This window comes from Pteronotus mesoamericanus, unplaced genomic scaffold, assembly GCF_021234165.1.
Source record: "Pteronotus mesoamericanus isolate MK-2021 breed Mesoamerican mustached bat unplaced genomic scaffold, CSHL_Meso_final contig_265, whole genome shotgun sequence".
Taxonomy (NCBI): domain Eukaryota; kingdom Metazoa; phylum Chordata; class Mammalia; order Chiroptera; family Mormoopidae; genus Pteronotus; species Pteronotus mesoamericanus.
In genome coordinates, this window is record NW_026555113.1 from 2,417,545 (window position 1) to 2,442,918 (window position 25,374).

General features: G+C 54.3%; 1 protein-coding gene across 1 annotated transcript in view; it reads right to left on the bottom strand.

The window, feature by feature from the left end:
- Positions 1 to 402: 402 nt before the first annotated feature.
- The window catches only part of NCAPG2 (non-SMC condensin II complex subunit G2), a 47,389-nt gene continuing 22,417 nt past the window's right edge, over positions 403 to 25,374 (bottom strand). The window contains exons 13-27 of the mRNA XM_054574792.1: positions 23,305 to 23,527; positions 22,971 to 23,080; positions 20,883 to 21,056; positions 18,979 to 19,049; positions 18,086 to 18,239; positions 17,809 to 17,982; positions 16,934 to 17,050; positions 16,717 to 16,857; positions 16,136 to 16,235; positions 12,615 to 12,802; positions 11,580 to 11,720; positions 9,007 to 9,110; positions 7,976 to 8,076; positions 6,080 to 6,179; positions 403 to 664 (exon numbers count right to left, since the gene is read on the bottom strand). Coding sequence (XP_054430767.1) covers positions 613 to 664; positions 6,080 to 6,179; positions 7,976 to 8,076; positions 9,007 to 9,110; positions 11,580 to 11,720; positions 12,615 to 12,802; positions 16,136 to 16,235; positions 16,717 to 16,857; positions 16,934 to 17,050; positions 17,809 to 17,982; positions 18,086 to 18,239; positions 18,979 to 19,049; positions 20,883 to 21,056; positions 22,971 to 23,080; positions 23,305 to 23,527 — 1,950 coding nt within the window. The 3' untranslated portion in view covers positions 403 to 612. The remainder of the gene's footprint in view (positions 665 to 6,079; positions 6,180 to 7,975; positions 8,077 to 9,006; positions 9,111 to 11,579; positions 11,721 to 12,614; positions 12,803 to 16,135; positions 16,236 to 16,716; positions 16,858 to 16,933; positions 17,051 to 17,808; positions 17,983 to 18,085; positions 18,240 to 18,978; positions 19,050 to 20,882; positions 21,057 to 22,970; positions 23,081 to 23,304; positions 23,528 to 25,374) is intronic.

Here is a 25,374-nt window from a genome sequence, read left to right on the forward strand (position 1 = left end):
CTTTCCTGGCAACGGGGGCCGGGGCCGTGGCCGGGAGTCTGCGGGCACCGTGACAGCTCTTGGGAAGGAAAAGTATCCATAGTTCGGCCTCAAACCAAACGGCTCCCGTGTGCAGCCGCAGGGCCTGCCCCGACCTCAGGGAGGCGGCTCCAGGGCCCGGCGCGGGGCCTCCCCTTCCACGGCCGTGTCCTTGGCTTCTGCACCTTCTCCAGGTAGGAGACGGCCCCCCAAGAATTCAACCTTTGTCCCTTAAGGGGAGAGCTCACACTAGTATTTTAAATTATATGGATATTGTCATTGCTTTATTGCAGTTTACAATATTATATACATATATATATAAAAGTCATTTTTAAAACCACCAGGTTTGCCAGAAAGGTGTCTTTCCTTTGCTTTGCACCATGGGTTTCTGGAGTCCTTTACATTAAATATATTATTTTGCAGGCACTGGGCAAACATTTAAGAAACTTTGAGCTTCCTGCTCATGCCTTCCCCAAATAAATCCCACCTTCTCTATTACATGGGATATTAACATTAAAAACACTACGAAAATACACATTCATGTTCTGTAAATCCCTTTTCTCTATTTTTACATAATCGAAGATGTTGGTTCTGTTATGAATTCAAAAATGTTCCCAAAGTTCTCGATGATGATTCGTAGAGAAATCTGAAACACAAGGAAAGAAAAGAATTGGCTACAGAAATAAGTAACCAAATTATCCAACTGTACATTTTCACAAAGTAAATCTAAAAATGGTTTGCAACTGAATACACTTAAAAAGGAAGTGGAAGGAACCTGCCCCGGTTGCACGGACTGTCCTCGTACACAAGAGGAGAAGGAAACCACCGTGGAATCTGAGCGGATGCACGGCCGGCGGACGAGCCGTCAGTAGCGAGGGCCATCGCCATCCCCACGGCCGGCAGCTCAGGGTGCCCGGGAACCCTCCGCGGCAGCGGAGGACGTGCGCACCGGCCGGGCTTTCGACGCTGGCTTTCGCACGCACTCTCCTCTCTGGCACCCACAGCCGACCCTTTCACACAAGGTCGCACTGCTGCCAGGATCCCCCCGCCGCCCCCGCCCCCGTCACCGGGACCTTCAGGCAGGCCTCCCTTCCCTGGCCCTCCCCTGCACACCTGCTCGGCAGGTGGCTCGGACCTCCCCCAAACTCCCTTGCCGGCGTCTGCGTCAGGAGCCCTCCCCGGGCGCTCCGTGCGTCTCCTGCTCCGAGACTTAAACGCACACAGTCACGCGCTCAGGCCCGCCCTCCTGCCCTCCTTCTCGTCCCTGGTGACTCCGCGAGGGTGCCCAGCTCTCCTCTCAGGGGGTACCTGGGCCAGCTCACCTCTCCCTTCCTCCCTAGACACAAGTACCAATCTCTATCCCAAATGGTGTCTCTCCAGCCAGCGAGCCAGCATGCCAGTGCCCTGCTCCCCAGGGACACGACCCCCCCACGGCTCGGAACAGCCCTGTCTGGTGTGAATACAAGCACACGTGTAACTAAATTTTCTAGCGGCTACACTAAAAGAGATCGAAAGAATCAGGTGAAATTCATCATCTTAATGTATGTTATTTAGGCCAAGATACCCACACACCCGTGTGACAGTGTAGAAACTCCGCTGTGACACTGTGCGGTCTCGGGTGCCGCCGCCTCCAGAGACCGGGGTACGCTCCGTGCTTTGGCCGCAGCGCAGCTCTGACTGACTCTCACACGTCTGGTTTCCACACGCGACGCGCGGCCAGCCTGGGGCCAGCACACGCACAGAAATAATTAAATTGTCTCTCTATCCCTTGCATTCAGGAATTTTCTGGCCTGACTTGGTGGGATTTTTCCCCTCAGCAATCCCATCCACAATTTAGTAAAAACAACATCAACAAACATCTCTCAATTACATGTTTCTTCCGATCTGGGACATTTTCTCCCGTCGCTTGTTCGATCACCGCCCGTCTTGGGTCTTCTGCGGGGCGTGGGAGCGGAGCAGGGCTGGGGCTGCGCAGGCTGCCCGAGGCGGCTGCGCGGATGCGCAAGGAGCAGGGGGGCGAGCCGGTGACTGACGCAGCCAGAGAGCCTCACGCGGTGACACAGACCCCAGAAGTGTTTGTTCTCCTATGATCCCTGATCGCAACTTCACGCAAGCAGTAAACAGAGGAGGCGCTGCCAGCCCCGCGGCGCTCCTGAGAAAGCACGTCCCGCCCGGCCGGTGCTGCGCCGGCGAGACCAGTCAGGTGGACGAGGGCAGCGGAAGCGCTTTTGCCCGGCGCCCGCAGCCCAGGTGAGGAAACGCCGGCCCCGCTGTGGAGAGGGCAAGCCCGTTCACCGAGAGGCGCTCGCTGCCACTCTGGCGCCTCCTGTGCTGACTGGGCCGAGCGGTTCCCAGAGACTTAAAGGTGCTCACTTGCCTTAACACCTTTACTCCAACATTAAGTCAGTATTTCAAAATATAGTCTTATTGTTTATCTCCCATCAGATTGATTTTTAGACTCTGGATTTTCCAATGTGCTTCCTGCATATTTAAGAGAGAAGCCAGTGTTCCACCATCCCTACCTACTGTCTTGCATGTTTCCTCTTTAAAGGGAAGAACTTTTTCCCCCGATCTGTGCATTAGCTTAGGCACACGGCTGCTGGAACAATGGAGCCCCAAACGTTACGTGGTCGATCTAAATTCTGCTAAAACCCTTTCCCTCCCAGAGTGTAAGCGGTGCGAGTTTTGAACTTGAGGCCTTTTCCCTCTCAATGGGTCAATAACTAACACACTCGAGTGCTCGCCGTGACTCTACAAGTGGAAGGGGAAGAGGTTCCTAGCCAGGAGCAAGGATCCCTCCTTCCTCACGTCTTCAGAACGGGACACACCATTCTGCAGCCCCAACACGGTCCTTGCAAATGCTATTTCTACCACAGAAACCTCCTCAAATGCTTGGACTTCTGAGACTGGCACTGTGAAAATCACGTATCTCTACAGCTGGTGACTTTGACGGCCACAGTTAATACTTGTGCCTGGTGAAAATATTTATGCTGCCCTGTGTCTCCTGAAATACACAAAGAGTCCTCAGTTCCCTGCAAATCAGAAGGCCTCTTCCCTCTTCAGCACACTGTCTAGAAATAAAACAATTTCATGAGACCTCTAGTCTTTGAGTTTCTCCTTCCCATACACAATTGCAAAATATTCAGTAGCTTTCAGAATAAAGTATAAAACTGAACACGTGTTCTTCGCTCACAACACGATGCCCCAGTGCCCTGCCCCAGGCCCGGCTCAGGCCTCCTCGCGGCAGCACTCGGCCCGGTCGGCGGGGCTTTCTCTTCCCCGCCGGGTCCCTGCAGAGCACATGGGCCCCCTGCCAGGGTCCCAGGGGCCGCTGCCCCCGCAGACCTCAGGGGGCGCGGTCCAGCTGGCAGCCCCTTGACCCGAGCAGGGTGTGGACGAAGGCTCCAGCGCTGGTATCCCCAGCTCCCGGCCCTGGAGATGGGGTGCCCAGCGAGCCCACCCCCCGGGGCCTGAGGACTTGCCCGTCCAGGGAGCAGGCCTCAGGCCTGGTGGGCATTGGCCCTGGGGCAGGGCTGCTCCTCGCTGCTCTTTGCCTGAGGGTTGGTCTTACCCCTAACGAGTCAACAACCCGCAACCCCAGCTCCTGACACCGGATCTGCCTCTGCAGTCATGGTGCGGGCTCTGCCTCCCGCCCGAGTGCCACAAGCACTCACCAGGAGGCGGGTGCACCTGCCTCGATATCTGACAAATAGACTTTACCGGGAAGCATTACTAAAGAAAAAGAGAGACCCTTCATAAAAACAAAAGGGTCAGTTCATCACGGAGATACAGCAGTTCTAAATTCATATGCAATATCCTAAGGTCACGATGACAACACCTATAGTCAAACCCGCCGACCGGAAATGGACAGGCCCAGCAGGCAGAGGCCCGGTAAGGACGGGGGAGTCAACCGCACCACCCCCCGCCGGGCGCACTGGCATCTGCAGACCCCTCCTCCGGCAGCTGCGACACATTCTCCCCGAGCTCCTGCGAACTCCCCGCCACAGAGCACACTCGGGGAGCCCTGAACACTTCTTGACAAATGTGAAAATACACCAATCCAGTGACGCCTGCTCCCAGACCACAATGGGGTTAAACCAGAAATCCGTAACAGAAAAATACCAGGGAAATCCTCACAGACGTAGAGAGTAAATACACTTCTAATTAACACATGGGTCAAAGGAACAATCTCAAGAGAAAGAAATATAAGAAGACTTTGAATAAACGACAACGAAAGCACAACGGACTGGAGTTTGTGGAACGCAGCGGAAGCTGTGCGCAGAGGGGGATCTGCGCCCCGACCGCACGGCAGGAAAGCAGAAAGCGCGAAACCCAATCCCCTGAGCTTCCATCTTAGGAAACTAGAGAAAGAGCTGGATGAATTTGAAGCGGGGAAAAGAAACGAAATGGTAAAAATCACAGCAGAGATGAAAACGATCGAAAATAGGAAATCGATGAAACTAAAAGCTGGTTCTTTGAAAAGATTAATGAAATTCATAAGCCTCTTAACAAGGTAACTAAGGAAAAAAAAGGGGGTCCAAATTACGGACGTAGAACCGAAAGCAGGGCACCTCCAAGGCCCCGTGAGCTAAAAAAGGCCAACGAAGGGCAACCGCGCACTCCGCCCACCAGTCTGGCAGCCCAGACGAGAGGGACCAAATCCTTCAAAGACAAAACTCACACGGAGGAAACAGACAACCTGAACAGTCCTATTACCTCCTTAAACACTGAACAAGGAATGACCCTCCACAGCAGAAAGCACCAGGCCCATCAGAGGTCGCGGGTGACCCCACTAAACATTTAAGGAAGGCGCCACAGCTGTCCTCGACTGCCTCAGCGTCCTTCCGAAATGACTGGCCAGCGTTCCACTGACACCAAAGACATCGCGAGAAAATGACAGACCGCTCTCTCATGAACATAGGTGCAAAAATACTCAACGAAATGTTACCAAGGCAAATCCAACAACGTATAAGGAAATCACACACCACGAACAAGTGAGATTTATCTCAAGTATGTAAGGCTGGTTCAACATCTGATAATCAATTAATGTAACCCGTTATATCCACAGGCTAAAGAAAAATCCTGTGATCATATGACTAGATGCAAAAAAAGCTGTTGCTAGAATCCAGTGCCCACTCGTAACAAACACTCCTGAGCTTGGAACGCAGAGGGACTCCTCAGCTGAAGAGAGAACACGGGCAGACACCCGGCCGCTGACCTCCCCTCGGAGGCGAGGGAGGGGCCGCCCCCGCGGAGGCCGGAGGCAGGACGGCGTGTCCCCTCGCGCCGTCCTCTGCAGCGTTCTGCCCAAAGGCCCAGCTCGTGGGCTAAGACGAGGAAAGGGAACGGGGAAGAAAGAAACAAAGCCGTCTTCGTTCATCTGTCAGCAACTTAGGATTCTGAAAGCCTTTCTCCAAACGAGAAAGTGGCTGGTTTCCCAGGCACGCAGAAGACTGATCACCTAGTTCAGAGCCCTGTAGCATTTCAGTTCACGGAACAGCAGGAAAAACACTGTTTCTGTGGCTGGTCTGAGAGTCAGACACAATGCCTGACACTGCACAGCGTGTCAAAACCAGTGGTCGCAGCAAAAAGACACGTGGCCGGAGGAGGAGCCCAGCGACCTCACCCCCAGGCCCCCCAGGAGGGAGAGAGCATGTGTGCGCCTTCAGTCTCTGGGGAGAACTTCCCAGCCCCATGTGCATGCTTGCGGAGGGGTGACTATCTTAAGAATGTCCATGGTTTCAAAACATAGCAAGCCATCAAAAACACTCTATCTAGTTTTCAAACCATATAAAGTAAGTTTGCATGCCCTCCCTCTTTTCTCTTCTCTCTTCTCGGGTAATATTCTGCAAATGAAACTGTTTCTGTTTCTCAAGACAGAAATAGAGGTAAGTTAAACACACGTTCCAGGGGTCTTGCCCACAAGAAGTCTCTACCCCCACAGCCCGTCTTCTCCCTCCCGGGCGGCGAGCGGTGGAAGCGAACGCTCGAGGCGTAGAACACGCCCCCGGCCCAGCGAGCACGTCTCGGACGGTCGCACTGCGGCACGACCGGGCTTTACCTTTCCATGCTGTCCTCCTCCAGGGTGATCTCCATGAACTTCTTTAGTTTTCGGTGAACAGTGGCTGCGACCTCCTTCACTTTTGAACTTTTGTGTTTTCCTTATGAAAGACAGAAAAATAACCTTAGCACAGCCACTCGAGACAAACCTCCCCGCCGCCAACGCAGGCACGGTCTCAGGCCGGCGGGGCCTCCCCACCGTGTCCCCCGCGCTGACGCACGCGCCGACGCTGGACGGTTACAGCCCCTCACAGGGGAGCGAGAAGGGCCGACGGCTGACGGAGCCGCTCGCAGCTCCAGGGCAGAGCGCCCACGACCGCGCCCCGCGTCTGTCCGCCGGCGAGTCGCGCTCACCTACGGCCCCGTCAGAGTGACGGCCGCCCCGGCGCAGCCACCGCCTGCCGGGCAAATACTGGGCCGGCCGAGAAGTCCGTCCGGTTCCCTCCATGAGATAGCGCCCATGGCTAAGTGGCACTGCGCTGTCTTTAACTTGGTTCAAAACAGTTTTGTCAGATTGCATTGTGACAGCTGTCCTATCCGCAAGCATCACAAAAGCAGCTTATCAAAATTGGTGAGTTTTTGTGTAGCCATTTTAATATTGAAGATGGGAGAAAATATGCAACATTGTTGGCATGTTATTCTTTATTATTTCAAGAAAGGTAACAATGCAACTGAAATGCAGAGAACGATTGGGGCAGCATACAGAGAAGGTGCTGTGACTCATCAAACGTGTCAAAAGCAGTTTGTTAAGTTTCGTCCACGGAGCTTTCTCGCTGGAATGAGACCAGCGAGTGGTGGACCAGCTGAAGTGGACAGTGATCAAATCGAGATATTGAGAACAATCAATGTTCTGCCACGGGGGAGACAGCTGACATACTCAAAATATCCACATCAATGAAGTGATTGGTGAACATGAAAAAAACCCCGTATGGACTTTCTGGCCGACCCAATGTTGAAGCCCCTAGTAAGCAACTCACCCCCCACCCACACACCCGCTGTGTCCTGCCGGTCTCCACAGGGGACACTCACTTTGGGGAGGCTTTTCTGAGGCCTGGCCCAGGCAAACCAGTTATTACAAAGTATCGTCATAAGACTGCAGAGGCAGCGCCAGCTGGGGTGGCTCAGTGGGTTGAGCGCCAGCCTGAGAACCAGAGGGCCGCCGGTTCGATTCCCAGTCAGGGCACGGGCCTGGGTTGCGGGCCAGGTCCCCAGTAGGGGGCGCACGAGAGGCAACCACACATGGATGTTTCTCTCCCTCTCTTTCTCCCTCCTTTCCTCTCTAAAAATAAATAAATAATACCTGAAACCCCCCCCCACCCCAATAAAAGACGGTAGACATAGATGCTTCAGGCTTATGGGGAGAGTTTGTTTCTATGTTTCTAATAGCAGCAGTATAACACATTATCTTAGAAAATAATTTCAACATTATTAAAATTGAACAAAAAGTTACAGTAACCCGCTCACAGGACATTACTGCATTGCACACTGAGGGAAGTGTTTGAGAGGCCCCTCCGGGCACTTTCCCAGCATTATTTCAACTGGCCAGGATATTCACAACAGGCAAGAGTAAGGCTTGAGCAAATTAGCAGATACATTAAATATTAACGCCAAAACATACCGTTATTAGCAAAACTATATTCGGGTTTTTAAACACAGGTAATGACAAACCCACAGAAATTCAGTTCTGAGGCACAGGAGGGACACACAAAGGGTCCAGGGCGGAAGGGGGTGGAAGAACATTAAGCAGCTCCGGCCAGCGAGCCGCCGGCCGGTGTAGCCTGGCCAAGCAGAGGGAGCCACGCAGACAGGGCGTCAGAGCAGGGGACCGTGGACACGGGAGTTCTGCCTGGGGTAGACCCAGCCACGGCCCAGACAACATATGAGAAACTTCACCAACCTTTATTAATAACCAAAATAATGTGTGTGACAGCCGTGAGACACACAATTCCTTCAATGTCGTCAGAAGTAACACATGCCTTTAACTCATCTAAAAATGACCTGCAAAAAATAAACATCCAAAATGACTCCACAGTATACATTCTAACGCTTTACAGAAGGACAAACACAGGTCAGATTCATCAACCACCGTGAATTCTAGTCCCCATACTTTTCGCTGTAAATATGCCAAACCACACTTACATTCAAATGGTGAGATGTTCAGATCAGAACGGGACTTCTGGTAAAGTGCAGGAAGCTACTCACATACACCCCACAAAAACGTAGTGTGTTACTGAAACGTAATTCACAGCTGCTAAAATGAGGATTTTTACGCTTTTCATTGACCTTATCCGCTATTCCAGTCCCACAGTTATCAGGTATCGGTGAGACTATGCTCTCTTTAAATAACCTGTCCTCTGTCACCTGCCACAAGCCTAGGATTTCAGGTGAGCGACGCACGGGCTGAGGGGAAGCGCCCGGCCCGTGCGCCGAACGACGGCCACGTGGCGTCTGACCCGGTCCAGGTCTGCGAGTGTGCGCAGTGAGAAGCGCCTCACTCTGTGAACACTTTGAATGTTTCTCTCTAATTGCATCTGAGTGACGGTCAGCACAGCCAGAGACTATTTGGATGAATGTATTTAGCAGAAAATGAGAGAAGTTCTACTTAACATATACTTATACAGCCCCAGAAAAGCTCTGTAAGTATAATGTAAATATTTACTTTGTACAACGTAAACATTTTACATCATACTTACACAGTTTACATTGTACTTACATCGTTTATACTTGTAAGAATAACGTCAATAGTTGACATTATAAAAAGCATAACATAAATATATCCTATCACTGCTGAAAGAAGAGAAAACTCTGTGGGATGTTTTGCCACAGAGAGAACCCCAGCTCGGAGCAGCCCCGGGCGAGAACGGAGCGGAGAAAACCCTGAGTGCCTGCAGCCCCAGCGAGAGTCTCAGAACAGGAAGAAGTTATTACCTGACCACATGTGGAGATTTTATGATTATTCCTATTAAACACCTTGAAAATGGCGGCAGGTCTGAAAGACACTCGGGGGGGGCAAGCTCCTCGACATCAGAAACCTGAAAAAACGTCCAGTCAGTCACTCTCCCAGCGGCTGAGGCTTAGCGCTGGCTCACACCTGCTTTGGGTTTTCCTCAACGCGTGCCAAGGGCTCTCCGAAACGCACAGGGGTGATGCTGTTAACTACCGGCATTTCTACAGTAACCGTGACTAGGCTGCTCCTGCGGGCAGGGGGTCTTAGCGCCAGTAAGACAGATGACGTCCCTCAACACGCCTTCTGCCAGGCAGCCGTTGATTCGATGTCGTCTTCTGTATGTAACGGCTTACACAGTAAGCGAATTGAATTCGTCTTGTGAGTCCAGATCCGGTTTTCTCCCTTTCTAAATTACTGACAGTTTTGAACAGGATTCCTGGCTGTGGGGGCACCCTGTACCCCACAGGGTCCTGAGCGGCAGCTCGCTCCCTGGCTGTGAAAATGTAAACGGCGCTGACGTGGCCAGTGTCTGAGGGGGCTGGGGGGCGGGCGGTGAGGACCGCTTGTCTGGACCCGCGAGGGGGCTCTCGGGGCTCTGCCCTGTCAGCGCCGCACGCGTTTACCGCCGTCCGTGACCGGCAACGACCCTGCAGGAGGCGCCCGGGAAAGTCCCCGCAGAGCCCCTGCAATGGCGGCGGCGTGGCCCTGCCGGCCCCTCCTGGCGCTCACCGCCGCCTCCTGCTGGCCTCGGGGAACCCCACTCCCACGCGGCCGACCAGGCAGCCCCCGGGCCGGCCTCCCCGCGTCGCTTCTGCGGGGCCCCACGTGCAGAGGCACTGCTTCCCGTCACAGCGCTTCCCATCCCAGTGTTGCACGCGCGCCTCTGACAGAGACACGCAAGACTCCTGACTTGTCACCCCAAAACCGGGCCGGGGGCCTGGGGACACATGGAGCGGGGCAGCTGCGACGAGCGCAGGTTGGAGGGCACCGAGGGGGCGCAGGGCCGCGCGCTCTGCAGGGAGATGGAGGAGCCACCCGCCCAGCCTGAAACGTAGAGAAGCCACGAAGAGCTACACAAACGATGCTGTAAAGTCAACAGAGATGACAGAACAGTATAAATACTAGATTTACCAAAAATTAGCAGGAAAGGAGAAGTAGGGGGGCTAATAAAAAACTAACATCAAAATGGTCAACTTACACCCAAGCATATCAATAATTCCATTAAAATCAACGAGTTAAGCCCCCCAAGTTAAAGGCAGAGACTATAAAGTTGGATGGAAAAAGGCGATCCCGCGTGGTGGTCACTGCGCAGACTGAGAAAGGCCAGAGAGCAGGCAGCGTGCCGGCCGCACTGCAGAGACGGGGTCCCGCGAGCAGCCCGGGGCCCTGGGGCGCCTGCGCCTCGTGACCGAGCTCCCAGACGCAAGGAGGGAAAGGCCACAGTGCCGGTTTGCACCGACGACGGGCAGGCCGGCACCATCAGCGAGGACGCAGGACAGAGGTCCAGCAAACTCCCTCTCCCCCGTCGTCCATGAACCGTGTGCACTTTGGGCTTGGCGGCGACACGGTCCACACGCCTGCTCACTCCAGCTGCCGCGGCACAGAGCAGCCAGCGACAAGGCGTCAGGGCCGGGGCGGGGGGCGCTCTCCAAAGCGACCCTCTGCAGAAGCAGAGGGCGGGCCAGCTTCGGCCCACAGACCATCGCCGGCTGACTTCGCACGGCGACCACTTGGCGCCGGAGGAAATAAGTTCCAGTCCTTATTCTATGTATAATCTAGTAATTACTTTCTTAAACCAAATGACCTCCCTTCAAGTTTTAAAGAGCGTCTTGAATTCTATTAATGTTTTAAGATTTAGTTAACTTTTCAAACCCACGACTTCACAAAACAAACTTTATATAACACACACCTACATTCTTATACGTGAATGACAGTCCCTGTCAGGTCCCATCTGTCACCGAGAAAACCTCTCTCCTCAGTCCCCGTTTCCTGCCTTCCCTCCATGCACCACGGGTTCCATGTGGAAAAACAGTGCGTTTTGTTCTGAGCTCTGTTATCTGATCACTTTGCTCTCTCAGCGCCTGCAGGCTGATCAATAGAACAGGCCGTTGCGCGGCCAGGAGCCAGTGCGCTGGAGGAGGAATGGGCACGTTGTGTGTCCAGCTGCTTTCGGAGCTCACGCTTCCTGTGCTCAGGGAAGGGCAGTCAGACTGGCGCCGCCTTGAGGCAGGTGCATGAGTGCGTCACCCAACCACGCGTCGCCGCTGCCCTGTACCCGCTCACTAAGACATCTCTAAAACATGGCACAATGAGATGTTACAAAGAAAGGACGGGTTTGGTTTTAATCAAGAACCCCAACAGCCTTCACTTATGCTCCCACAGCCACATGACTCTAAAATACAGGGCACCCGCGCAGTCCAGCGGGTGGAGAGCAGAGTCCCCACTAAACCGAGTTCTCCAAGTACCTGGGGACACACAAAAGGCGCTGCTGGCAGAAGAGAGCGCCTGGGACAGTCAACAAGACACACAGAAGGGTCTGGACCACGGACTTCACCTTTCGCAGTCGGTGGCTGATCTCGACGACAGAGGCGGCCATCAGCGTGGAGAGCACGCCGTGGTGAACGGGCGTGTCCGCGTGCCAAGACTGCACCGCCGTGATGAACTCATGCAGCGGCGTCTGAACGGAGTACAGGAGCTGCGGGAGACGCCGGCAGCGCCGTGCTGAGGCGCGGGCCCCGGGGCAGGGGGCGTCCCCGCCGCCCTCCCCCGGCAGCCGCAGCCGCTCACCCACCGCCCGCCTCCCCTCCCTGCCGCGGGCGCGCTTCGCTGAGCGCCACAGCCAGGCCAGGAGAAGGCCGACGGGGCGGACCCCCGTTTCCCGAAAGCGGAGAAAAAGTCTCCGACGACAAAAGTTACCAATAATACTGCTAAAGAAAAGACAGAAACAAAAGCCCTCTCCAAAGACATCATGGTCCTCGGAGCCAAGCAAACCTGGCACCCAGGCCACTAGACCCCCAGTCGGCAAAGGGAGCCACAGGCGCTGCCCGCTGTGCCTCCTGTCCAAGGCCAGGAGTTTAGCACGTGAGGGGAGGGGGAGCTAAGGCAAAAATGAGCATTTCATCAGGGAAAATCTTGTCACCTACAGATAATCAAAATTAGCATTCTCAAAAATATACTGTACTTAGAAGATCTCGGGAAATAAGAATTGAGGGGTAACTCGGGAGCCTGCTGCAGTTTGTTCTCTGCCTCCTGCCCTGGTTGGCGGGGCTCTCCCTGCTGACTGGTGACCTCCACGCAGGAACACCTAGTCCAAGGCCGACAGTCAAACCTGGCCCCCTGGCCCCCCCACTTCCCGCCCAGGTGCAGATATTAGCGTGTCACAGGCCAGAGGGTGTCATGCTGTGCAGGTTGGCAAGCACACCTGAAGGCTGGCACCTGGCCATGCCGTGCCTAACCCCACAGTCCAAGGGCACAGCAAGTGCTCACAGCCTGCACGTGAGCAGACCCACTCGGGGCACCCCACCCGCCGGCTGAGCACGTCCCCCCGACCGCCCGACATCTAACGGCTGTTCTGGGAGGGCGTGAGTACCCGCAGGCCTTCTTCCGGCTGCTTCCTGAAGCTCCAGGCCATACACTCCAACATTTTCTGAAAGACCTTCTGGACCATATCAAACAGCGTGGCAACTTCTTCGTCTGAATCTGTTTTCCGCTTCAAGGAACTTCCAGTTATCTCCTTCAAGATGCCAAGAAGTAATGACACATAAAAGAATCCCTTCACTGGAAAGAAAATTGGAAAAAATCGGTTATCTAATTACATAATTTGGTTGAAATTATCACACATTTTCACTTAACACGTGTACTGCACTAACTTTAAAGAGGTTGTTACTGGTAAGCCAATACCAAGTTGAGCAGATTAATCTAAATTTTAACATAAATAAATCCTGTTCCTCTTGCTATGAAACCAATACCTCTGATAGCAGCGCCTTTGACTTCCTGCACTGAGAACCATGCTCATGGTTCATGTGGACATGTGGTGCCTCGGACTCTGGATTAGAGAAGGTGTCTTACTTCTCATGCAACAAGAGACATCCAGTCAGCACCGGCCCCTCAGCACCAGCCTGGGACGGCAGCCCAGGGGCTCTGACGATGTGCTCGCAGCCTCGCGGGCTGACTCCGTGAGATTTCTAACACCCTGCAGAGCTGGCTACCTGCCTCTTCCCCTTCCGTACCCCAGCCTTCACTGTGTTAACTTGGGAGAATGTTTTCCACGTGTGAGCCTAATCCTACAACTCATCCTAGAGATCTTCAATTTACCCTGTTACACCCATTGTAAGCTCCCCTTGAGACAGGTGAGAAGCTAACCCCAAACCCAGGTTTATGTGCTAAAGTCAATAAAATAAACGGTTGTGTTCCAGTGGAGTTCACCTTTCAAGGAGTCTCTGGCACCATCAGAATCAACAAAGTTCCTGAAGTCTTTGCAAACATAGTAGAAACTTTCAAGGAACTAATCTTTACTATTTAAAAGGTGGCCAGAGGGCACACACCCTCTGTACAGGTGGGCCGCCTCAGTGGAGCAGGCAGCGGGGACGCCGAGCCCTTGAAACAAAGGGCCCACCGCTTGAAAGTGGCCGATGTGGGGGGTAAAGGACCCTGGAAACGGGAGGGTCTGTCCTTACAGCCACCGCAGCTGCGGGCTCGGGGACACCACACAACTCATTGGCACCTTCAATTGCTGACACAAATCTGAGAAGTTAGTAATTTTAATTCAAGGAGATTTCCTTATGTTCAAGCAGTACGTGCCCTAGAACCACACACACACACACAGTGGTTTAGTAACACGACACTCCTGGAGGCACGTCAAGACTCACACCCGTGAGAGAGGACAGACCAAGTTCCCGCTTCCCTGGAGCGAGCCGGCGCGCAGGCCGCGGCACGGCGGGCTGCGGGGGGCCCACCCGTCCGCAAGCCTGGCCCCGCAGGCTGGCCCCGGCCCCGCTCTGCCAGCCGTGTGCGCCTCCCTGAGACCCACGCGGGGCCCGGCAGCCCTCAGTCCGCCCTGCCTTCCCGCCTCAGACCAAGCCCTGTATTTGCTGTCACTTTTACTGGAAAGGTCACCCTCCTTTCCACCTGTGCTATGTTTGCGAGGACCGCCACTTCTCAGTGCTGTCACACACTGTCCGGCGGCCAGCCCAAGTCGCCGTCCCCGTGGCCATCGCTGCTGCCGCCTGCCCCTGAGGACATCTCTCCCGGGGCACACACCCTTCAGCCTGGAGAAGGCCGTGCTTCATTATTAATGACATTTGGTGACCGGATTTTTAATTAAAACGTGTCATTGGTCCAGTGAAGAGCGGACTCTGGGTCTAAACGGCTAAATCGCTCGGCACGGCCCCGTCTGGGACGGGGCTGCAACAGCGGCCAGTGCTGGTGCTCCCCCGGGGAACCCTGACAAACACCCACCTTTGCACAAATGCAAGTGTCATTTCAGTTCGGTCCGAAGCCACGTCAGTAGCTTAGGGGCAACAATTTTCAGTACTTTTCACCTTATGGTGTATATAAACTAATTACCAAAATTCTGTGGCACACCCAAAAATACATTTTTTGCTGATCTGACAAAAAATAAAAAAAGGTATAATTTTGATTCCCTCGCCCCGAACAGCTGCTGCTGCGTTGGCTGCCGTCATTTGTTTATTTGACAGTCTGGGGGGAGGGAGGTCAGTACGCGCCCCGAAGGTCAGGCGCTTCGCGTCTGGACACTTCTCGGGGACGCCCAGGGAAGGCGGCGGCTGCGGGCCTTGCTCGGGGAGCCCGGCACCGCTGCGTGGCAGGACCAGCAGCACGGACGGCCTAAAACTCCAGTTAGAGTCTCAAGAAAAGTGAATTTTACAAATATTAAAAACAGGGTTAGTCCTTGGGGGAAAGTAATTCCTAAGTGAAAAGTAAAGTTTAAAAAATGCAAATTATTTGTAGTGTTTCAATAATTAACCTTAATTTGAAAATGCTACTTTCATAATAGAAAGTAAGAGTTATAAAGCATTAAACAAAGAAACCAAACTCTAAAAGCAATACCGTTTGTTCCCTTTACTGTTCAGCCTGTGACTGTGGGTATTTCCGACAGCAACGCCTAACCTGCACTCACGGGCTAAGGGAAGGCTGCGCGCGGTCCCGCAGCCAGAGCGCCGGCCTCGGCGGCGGAGGCGTGAAGACAGAGCCCCGGGTCCCGGCAACGGGAACGAGGCTGCACGTGGCCAGCGACCACGGAGCCACTACAGACTCCCTGAATCTGTTTTTTCAAAATGCAATGTTGAGTTTGTTGCCTGCTAATCTCATTTTCAATCTCTTTTAGCGGGTACCTCGCCTTTCGAGAACGCCGCCAGCCAATCCCTCAAGTTTCTTTGCATCTCGGAAGGAGGCAGGTGCGGCTTCGGAACATCCAGTGAGAACAACTCAGCAGAGCCAGCACCACGCAGGACGTGGCCGCCCAGGGGCGGGGCGGGGCGGGGGGCATGGCCCAGCGCACTCCTCTGAACCTGCCTGTGGCCACAGCCCCGCCCTCCCTGCCGTCGGGCACCGGCGTGGCGAGAACGCGACCCTGGGGCCCACGGAAGGTGATGCACCACGGGGCCAGCCGCCCTCTTCACGGCACACATTTCATTTTGCACCAAGAGCACAGCCGGTGTGGAGCCGGGGTGCTCGTTCCTGGGGTGGCCCCGTCCTGCAGGTAATGGCAGCTCCCCGCTAGCACTGGGGGCGTTAAACCACCAGACAGACTCACAGCGCCCTTCTGCGATCTCTGCCTTTGAGTGCAGCCAGGAGCAGAGGGCTCGGCGGCCAGTGCCCGAGTCCACACATGGCCAGGCCACCTGACTGTCGGCAAACATAGCGAGGAGACCCCCAAAGCCTCATCAGAAACCCTGGACTTGCGGACGTCTGACTCCACGAAGAACTCTGAACTTCCTGCTGCACCAGCCTGTGAGTTCCATTTGGATGTGGGCTGGTTCCCATTACATACCTGTCCCTTGACAGCGAATCATGACCAGCATAGTGAGGGAGGGAGCGGGCTGGTTTGGGCTGTCAATGGTCCCAACCGGCCCTTTAAGGAAGGACGCATACCTGTGTGCATGACTCTCAGACTCCAGTGTAAAAGCTGTATCTGAAACTTGCAGTCGCCGAGGCCGACCATGACGACGTCTTTGCCAACAGTCAGGTAGGTCTGTAGGAGAGAGGGCGATGGGCTCTTACTGCCACACACAGCACCCAACACCTATCACAGCAATGTGTAAAATCACACTGAAATTATGCAGAGTTTACGCTTTGGAAAGGATAAACTGATAATCAAACGCCACCGTAAGTATTAGGGGCGGTACTACTGTCTGAAGCCACGACTTCAAAACAGAAAACAAAGTCTTGAAGCACCTGACAAACCTGGAAGGAGGAAGGTCTCTGCACTGAGTTCTAACCTAGAGCCCTGGCCGTGCGCCTCAGCTGGTTGGAGCGTCGTCCTGTGACCCGAAAGGTCACAGGTTTGAGTCCTGGTCCGGGCACGTACCTAAGGCTGCAGGTTCAGTCCCTGGTCGCGGCGCGTGCCAGAGGCAGCCCCCCGATGTTTGTCTCCCTGCCTCTCTCCCTCCGTTTCCCCCTCTAAAATCATTAAGCATGTCCTTGTGTGAGAATAAAAACCCGAAAGTTCTAACCTGGATAATCTGCTGATAAACCACCCTATGACGCTTCAGATAGTCTTCTTCTTGATCTTGAATAAAAGATAAAACTTTGCTCTCCAACCAAAACCCGGTGTCTTCCAAAACGGAGAGGTAAACTTTCCCTTCTGAGCAGAACTGTCCAACAACAACAGAGAGGCAACTAAGTCAGGGAACGGCTTTGGTGCCAGGAAGGGGGCGGGGACGGACGCACCCTGTGCTGGAGGTGGATGCTCAGGCGGCAGTGCAGGCTGAAGGCTTGCAGGGCAGCTGCTTCCGTGAAGTGCTCAGCTTTCCCGCCAGGGGACTGCAGAATCGATTCCAGATCCACCTGCAAAATAAAACGCCTGCGGCCACGTTCCCACAGACAAGCTGTGGCCACCCCGCGTGTGACGAGGCCGTTCGGCGCGGGCCGGGGGAGAGCACTGACAGCGGCTGCCCGAGGAGAGGCCGCGCCGCGGTGATTCCGCAGCACAGCAGAGCTTCCCGAGGGGCACGGCCTCTCGTCCTCGGCCCCCGCTGGGCCTCCCCACTGAGGGACAAGGGAACCACTGATCAGCTCTTGCCGAAAGAGCTCGAGGAACATGTTGAAGACTTCGCCCCTGGATAAACTCTGACCTGCCCCAGTGAGGGGCAAAGACGGCCCTGTCAGGACAGACCGACCAGCACAGAGAAGGGAGAGAAAGGCAGGCCCTGGGACTATGTCCCTCCTCACACGGGCAAGGTGGGGACCTCCCGCCTGGACTCCCCGACCACGCGCCTCCAAGGAGCAGTGCCGTGTCTCGTGGTGGTGACGTGGAGGGAGGGGACGTCCCTCTGGCATGTCACGGCAGGAAATGCCCCTTGTGCCGGGGGACACTCCCCCACTCTTCTAGAACCCACAGGCAGCCCTACCTCCTGCACCTGCTAGGCACCCGGGCCTCAGGCCCTCCTCTGCAAATGGAGGGAGGAGACTAGATGGCTCTCCACGCTTTGCCAGCGGGCAGAGCTTTCACGACGAAGGAAAAATTCAGACCTCACTTTGTCCCTCCTAAGGGACACATAAGGTCACTAACTCGGAGGGTGTCTCCATCTGCTCTACCGAGTTACCTTGGACATTTCAAGTGCTTTCAGAAGTTGGTTCAGCTTCTTCCGGGGAGCAGAGAGCAGGCACTCTCGGTTCTTCGGGTGGGTCAGCAAATACTCCACATAAACCAACCCCAGCTGGGGCTTTGCAGGGCGTGGGTCCTGGATCTGCACCTTCCGCTTAGATGCCGAGTTCGTCTGAGAGAAGGAAAGCAACAAACTGACACGTGTGTCCTGGGAAGGCGCCTTCCCTGACGCGGCCCCTCCCCGGCAGATTTAAAGACACGGGGCACGAGCACACCTTTCGCTGGGGTGGCCCTTCGGGCAGCCAGTCGCAGACGAGTTCCAAAATGTGCCCCACTTGTCCCCAGGAGCAGAGGCAGTCTAGCAGAGTGCAGTAGCTCCTGTCCGCAGCTCCTTCCTCTTGGTTTCTTAACGTGGAGATCACACTGCAGCTGAAAGGTCAAATACGCCAAGTCAGGCCCAACATTTATTTCATTACATCCTCCCACTTTCCTCAGAGGTGAGGGAGACAATGAAGCCAAGGACTGAGGGCACCAGCCCTTCCGGTCACAGGCCCTCCTCCACTGCCAGAGCAAATGCACCATCTCCCCACCGCCCCTTGATGGGCTAACCCCCAAACTGCTGAATCTGGAAGCGGCCTCGGAGCGCAAGCGTAAGCGCAGGCCAGAGCGCAGCAAGGAGCCGCTGACGATACGCCCACGGGAACCCTGCCTTTCACTCCCGAGCTCTCTCTGCAGCCTCCAGAGCATCCTAGCTGGGGGCATGCCGCTTGTTCAGAATTGAAATATTAATTTCACTATCTGCTCGAATAAAAATAAACAATTTTCCCTGCAGTAATAGCCAACACTCTAGGGCAACACTATCCAAAAAAAAAAAAAAACAAACAACGTGAGCCACAAAACACGCACAGCACAGCTCAGCCTGGGCGGCCACATGGCCGGCTCTGGCATCTGGGCATGTTGGGCTGGACAAGCGCCCTGCCCGCAGGCCCAGAGAGCTCTGGCCCCACACAGTCCCCCAGGATTCCCGGCAAACCCCATAGCCCAGGGGAAACGGCACCCTGCTGCCCCTGCCCAGCAGCGGCTGGGAGGTGGGCAGGACGGGCAGCTCCGCGCGCCTGGGCACGGCCGTGGAGGGGCTCCCGCCTCACTGCTGCCCCGCAGGGAGTACCTGAACGCTGGCACGGCGGAGGGCGGCATGAAGGACATCAGCATAAACAGAGGGGTCTTGCAGCGGTCATCCTAAAAGCACAAAAGGAAGACAGAACACCGTGACATTCTAAAACCCTCCCACATAACTTCCTGTTTTCCAGGTGGCTCAGCAGGAACCACGTACAGCAAGCAACCCTGGCCACACACGGTGGGAAAACCTGCGTCCACTGGAAACCTCACGCTTGGTAACTATTTTCCAAGTGCACAGCCCACTTCACCACTTGGGTGATGCATTAATTTGTGCAAATGTTTATTAACATGAATGTATACCTACTGTATACCAGGCATCAATCTAGAGCCTGGGGCTATATCAGTAACCAGGATACACAAGATTTCTTGCTGTCAAGGCTCTGACTTCTATTGTAAAAACAATACTGACAAAAGGAAAAAAATTATCTGCATATCCTTGGTATCCTAAACATAAAGCTCGAGAGACCAAAACTAGTCAGAGAAAACTCTTTAGAGTATCTTTAGGAAGACACGATGGTTTGATGGAAGATGTAGCAGGTATGGGAACTGCCTCACGACTCCAAGTCCAGTCAGAACCCACAAGCCCACAGGCGGGGACAGCGGTCTCCTCCCTGCAAAGCGGGGAAGGCCCTGGGAAGGGCGGTGCGCGGCGAGCCACACGAGGCCCTGTGCAGCGCCTTGGACGCCGAGACGCCGAGTGCTAGCGACACGCATGGCCGGCAGCGACACTGCCGCGTGCATTCCAACAGCAGGGCACCAGAAACCATCTCTGCTTGGTCGGAGAATGAGGGAAGGTAGGTCCTACTTAGAAAGAAACAATTTTCCTGAAAACTTACTTGAAACAGAGAGCAGCAACATCGAAACAGGATCTGCAAACATTTGCACTGGCTGAGAGCCCACCTCTCCCCCCAGTAAGGTTTTCTCAGCATCCGGAAGGCAGACTAAGCGCTCCCGCGGGCTCCGCCCCACGGCTGCCAGCCCATTCACAGGGCCGCTGCGGGCGGGGCTCTCCGGCCAGCATCACCGGCGGCTACAGGGGGAGTTCGCTGCCTCCGCGGCCTCCCAGGTGCCCCCAGCCACTCTGCTCTGCCCACCCACCCGGCGTCCCAGGGCGCCTGGGCTGGCCGCCGGAGGCTCTCGAGGCGAGGCTGCTTCTCGGCCCAGTGGGGCCACGTGAGCTCCAGGGCACGAGGCACTTGGCCAGCCTGGGCCCCTCCCCTCCCGGACCGGACAGCGTGCAGTTCAGAGGCAGAATGGAGCTCAGAGGCGTGTCAGGAACAGCAACGGCTCACGCAAGAGCCGAGTAAATTTTCCACGAGGAGATGGTTCCTAAGACCTATGGTCTTTCCTCATTTTGACTATGTTCTCTTTAATTGTGAAAAATTTGCATTTTTAACTTTATTTTTTTTAAATATGGATTTCCTTCAGAAGTGAAGGAATGAGAAGGCCTCCTTCATCTGAGCAGAGGTTGTTACTACATCCATGGTCCTCTTTGCCCTGAGAGCAGACACAGCTCGAATACTCCAGAAACACATTTGCTCACAGTGTGGCATCAAATGTGGAAAACTGCCCAGAGCTTGGGTGCTGCCGCACCTCCACATCCACGCGCTCCTCTTCCTCAGTTCCCGGCAGAACAAACTGGATTCCAGAACAGTGTCCCCGACCATCGGAGACAGAAAGAACAGGAGCTTGCCCCTGACCTCCCCGGGGTGCCCGGGGCATGGCACTGACAGGCACGCGGCCTCTGCCCCGAGAAGGGTGGGGGCCGACTCCCCTGCCAGGAAGAGTCGGCTCAGCCCCTCCTTTTCCAGACAGCGCAGGCGCGTGGGGCACCTCTGCCCCCTCTGCCCCAGTGTCCGACCCCTTCGCCTGCATCCAGACGTGCAGTCCTACCTGGAACACTTTCAGGTACTCGGGGAGCACACAGGCAAACTTGTCGATGGTGTAGAGCCGGGCCTCCTTGTTCCTCTCCATGCTCCTGTGGATGCTCTTCCAGAGGATCACGACGATCTCCAACAAGCCCGCCATGGACGCTGCATCGCTCACCGACAGGGTCTTGTCCAGAACCTAGGGTACAAACCACGTTACTGGGAAAGGCTCGCATCACCACAACTGCTATGGTAACAGCGCTCTATTTAAAAGCACTTCTCAGAATTCTAGACTTAAAGCAGAAATAAACAGAGTATCAGTCTATTTTCATGTCAGGGGTTTATTCTGTACGTGACAATCCTGAAGGGGCAAATCCACTTTTAAAAGCCCACCCAAGAAATAATACATTCTCAATCAACCCCATATCTTTTCCTTGTTTTCTTTCCTCAAAGATTTTATTTCTTTTTTCCTAGAGAGAGGGGCAGGGAGGTGGAGAACCATCAATATGAACGAGAACCAGCTGCCTCCTGTTCGCGCCCCAGCCAGGGACTGCACCTGCAACCCAGGCCTGCGCCCCGACCGGGAACTGAACCAGGGGTCTTTCTCTTTGCCGGACGACATTCAACTCACTGGGCCACATGGGTCAGGGCGACTATATCCTCTCAGTAAACAACTTACGTAAATTTAAACCCCCCTAAAAATCAAAACACTTAAATGATTGTCATCATTTAGGGACACAGCGCACTAGTTAGTAAAAAGCGTGCTTTTTCTTTTACTGTATCTTCTGACTGTTGAAGGATGTCAGTTCTCACCACAGATCTCGGCGTGAAAAGACTGGGGGCAGCGGAGAGGGGATGATAACCCTTGATTCACTCAGTGTGATCACTACTGAATCTCTCTTTCTAGCTTCCCCCTCTGCCCCGCATCTGTGGTCCTGACTGGGTCAGGGCACAGGCTGGTGAGGAGGTGGCTGCACAAGGCGGGAGGCCAAGGGCACACGCGTGAGCAGCACTCCCCTCCTGACATGTGGCTGGACGGCTGGAGACCCGGGGCCCTGCAAAGCCGCACGCGAGCCCTGTGCAACCAGTCAGCCTGGGCTGGAGGCGGTGCACACAGGGCGGAAGCAAGGCTGGAAGGACAGGTGCCAGGGCTTGCCCGGGGGCAGCGCACCGGGCTGCAGTTCGGCCAGAGCGCAAACAGTCTTTGGTGGGTTTCTTCCCAAGGCCAGTTCAAACCTTGCTCAGCGCCACGAGGCTACGCCAAGTTTTCACTCTGAATGCACGTAAGCACGCAAGTTTGATTACCAGCTGAAGAAAGTGCTTGCAGGTAGTAATTTTGTCTAAGCCTTAAACATTCTCCTCATATGCTGGGACTGGTCTCTTTGGATTCTGAAGAAACAGCAGCGCAACAATCCCTTTGATAAATTATTTTTTAAAAGAGAATTCTGAAGGAAACTCAGTCCCAGAACTTCAACCCAAAGATGTTTTTAGTGGAATCTTAGAGCAGAGGTTGAGTCCAACCACTTAACTAAAATACAGATAACGCCTAGAATCCAGTACAGGTATGCCACCTCCAGGTGGAATTAAAATATACAGAGAAACTTAAGGCAAAGAAAATTTGGGACATGATGTTACCAACAATAAATTTCTCCTGTATTAAATCCTACCCAAACTCCACAATGAACTACAAAGGACATGCAACAATTCTTTCAAAAACGTTACTATGATCCTCTAAAATAATTAAAATGTCAACACTAAAGGAACAAATAGGAAAAAAGTATTCCTAATGTTGGGTATGGGGATAATTCCCCCACTTCCCTTGATTTGTTAAGGCTGGACTAGCAGTAAGTCGACCTAAAACTACATTAACGAAAGAAAACCAGTGTGTGTGAATAAACGAGTCGCCCTAAGGTTGGGAGCTAATCAGTGAGAACCACAAAGTTGGGGCCTGGGTAAATTGGTAAACGGGTAACCTAGTCTCTTCATAAAGGCTTTTGGCCCTGGATTCCTTAACTCTAGCCGCTGTGGGGTCTCTGGGCCCCAAGACTCCCATCTGGGCCCGGGGACGGGAGGGTAGAGCGGCTCAGGGCACCTCACCGCGTGTCCCACTTACACTCACGTTCTCCTTCTCCCTCTCCTCCTCCTCCTCCTCCTCCTGGCACTCTCGGATTGCCTTCCGGATGCAGGCGTTTAAGCAATGGCGGATCACATGTATCAGCTTCGCTAAGTGTTCGAGATAATCAAGAGTTAATTTACATGTTTCTCCATCAAAATTGCCTTTGAATAGTAAAATTATAATCCCAAATAATTATAGGCACTATTGAAGGGAAGTCATTAGCAACACAGTCAAGCCAGGAGCCTCGAAGCGGCCCACACTGAGCACAGGCGCTGTGGGCCAGGCTGCGTGGGGCGCGCCGCCCGAGTGGGCGGGCGCCGCAAGCACGTACCTATGTTGGTGCAGGCCGTGTGCTCGTGGGCGTGCTGGTAGAACCTCCGGGCGGCGGCGTGGTTCATCTGCAGCAGCGTGACGCAGCGCTCACACCACACCTCCTCCGGCTGGTTCACAGGCAGGAAGGAGTTAAAGATGAGGCTCACCAGGCGCCGACAGACAGGCCTCGAATCCGATTCCAGACGAACCAAAATGTGCTCCATGGGGCATATTTTCCAAAACTGGGGAAGGCATGTGTGTAAGAGCCCGTCACTTGTTTTCGTAATCTTGAAAATATTTTAAGTAACATTTGCAGAACATAATAAAAAAGGAGCTTTTATACTCAAGAAGATCCATTTGGCAGTTACAAAAGAGTGTCGGGGGTGTGAAGTCCAGCACAGAGAGCAGAGTCCACGATACTGCAATAACCACAGGTCCCAGACTTACTGGGGTGGTTGCTCTTCAAGTTGTATAAATGTCTAACCACTATGCTGTACGCTTGAACTAATATAATACTGTATTCAACTATAATTAAAGGATTTTTGAAAATTTTAATGGAGCTGTATAACTTTGAAAAAAATTTCAAGTGATTATAGAACCTATGACACTTCCTCGGAGAAATTCAGTAAACAAGTCCCTGTTTTAAAAAGCACTGACATATAAGGTGCCTGAGTATAAGGCTGTTGAGAGGATTAATTATAATTAATTAGCATCGTGCCTGATGCAGAGCAAACTCAAATGAGGGCTGTGATTATCAGTCTAATCATCTGAAGTTTCCTAAATCGCCCTGACGGGTGTGGCTCAGTGGACTGAGTGTGGCCTGTGACCTGAAATGCCGCCCATTTAACTCCCAGTAGGGGCACAGACCTGGGTCGCGGGCCAGGAGCCCAGCTCAGGGTGTGCAAGAGGCAGCCGGTCAGGTATCTCTCACACTTTCCCCGCCCCCCAACTCTCCCTAAAAATAAATGAATACAACCCTTAAAGAGGTGTAAGCCGACGCCCCATTTCCTACCTGGGAGATACCCCCAGGGCCGCCAGACCGTCGCCACGGAGATACCACCGTGGGCCTGTGGAGGACCCTCTGGCACGGCCCCTCACCCTCCGCACCTGCCTGCCCCAGGACCAGCCGGCCTTCTCCAGCCCCGCTCTCAGCGGCTGCCAGGTAACTGCACAGACCGGAGGGGCCCGCTGCCCCTGGCTCGCGGGCCTCAGAGTGGTCCGCTCCCCCAGCAAAGGGCGAAGCTTCTGAGCAGGAAATTCAAGACATAAGGAAAATATCACAGAATAGGAAGGAAATAGATATTAACAGTGAAACGTACAAATCCTAACTCCAGCGCTTACCGTCTCGTAACCCTGTGCAAACACTCGTACCTGCAACAGTTTCTCACCTGCGCACGGGGGTGCCATCACGGTCACGTCTGTGCTCAAGGACCTGACCCAACCATCACCCCCGCTTCCCAGAACTTCCAACGACACCCTGGACGCCTGCCGCCTCCCAGACCCCGCCTCCACTCCTGGGCCTTCCGCGGCCCCCCGGGTCAGTCCTCCTGCCCGGGGCCTGCAGGGTGAGACAGGCTGTGGCCCCTGAGCCCGGCCCTGAATGCCTCACAGTGCAAGTGAAGGGAAAGGGTGACTCGTCCCTCCAACGCCGGCTGCAGGGGACCGCGAGCCGGCCCTCGCGCCGACCTGGGGGACAACCAGCCAGCCCGTCCTGGCGGCTGCCTCTCCACAGGCCCATCCGCCTCTGACCTGGACTTCCAAGAGCCAGTGTGTGTGCCCCTCGCCACCTCTGCAGAGGCTTCCCCTTCAGACTGCGCTCTGCCCTGCTGGCCGCTGCAGGGCTACGGTCAAGCCGGAAGGAGCACCTCATTAAGACAAAACCCAAACTCAGGGTGACAGGACTACTGTCTATCTTGCTGTCTCTTCTGTTCTCCTGGGAGACCCATTCATAAGGTGGGAACTACTGCCCTCTCTGTTTCCTCAGCAGCCACCACCTCCATAATCCTGTGCAAACAGATTTCCAGTTCAAACAACACTAAGCTAAAAGCCCCCTTTCCGATGCAGAACTGCAGTTTTAATAGGCTGTTAG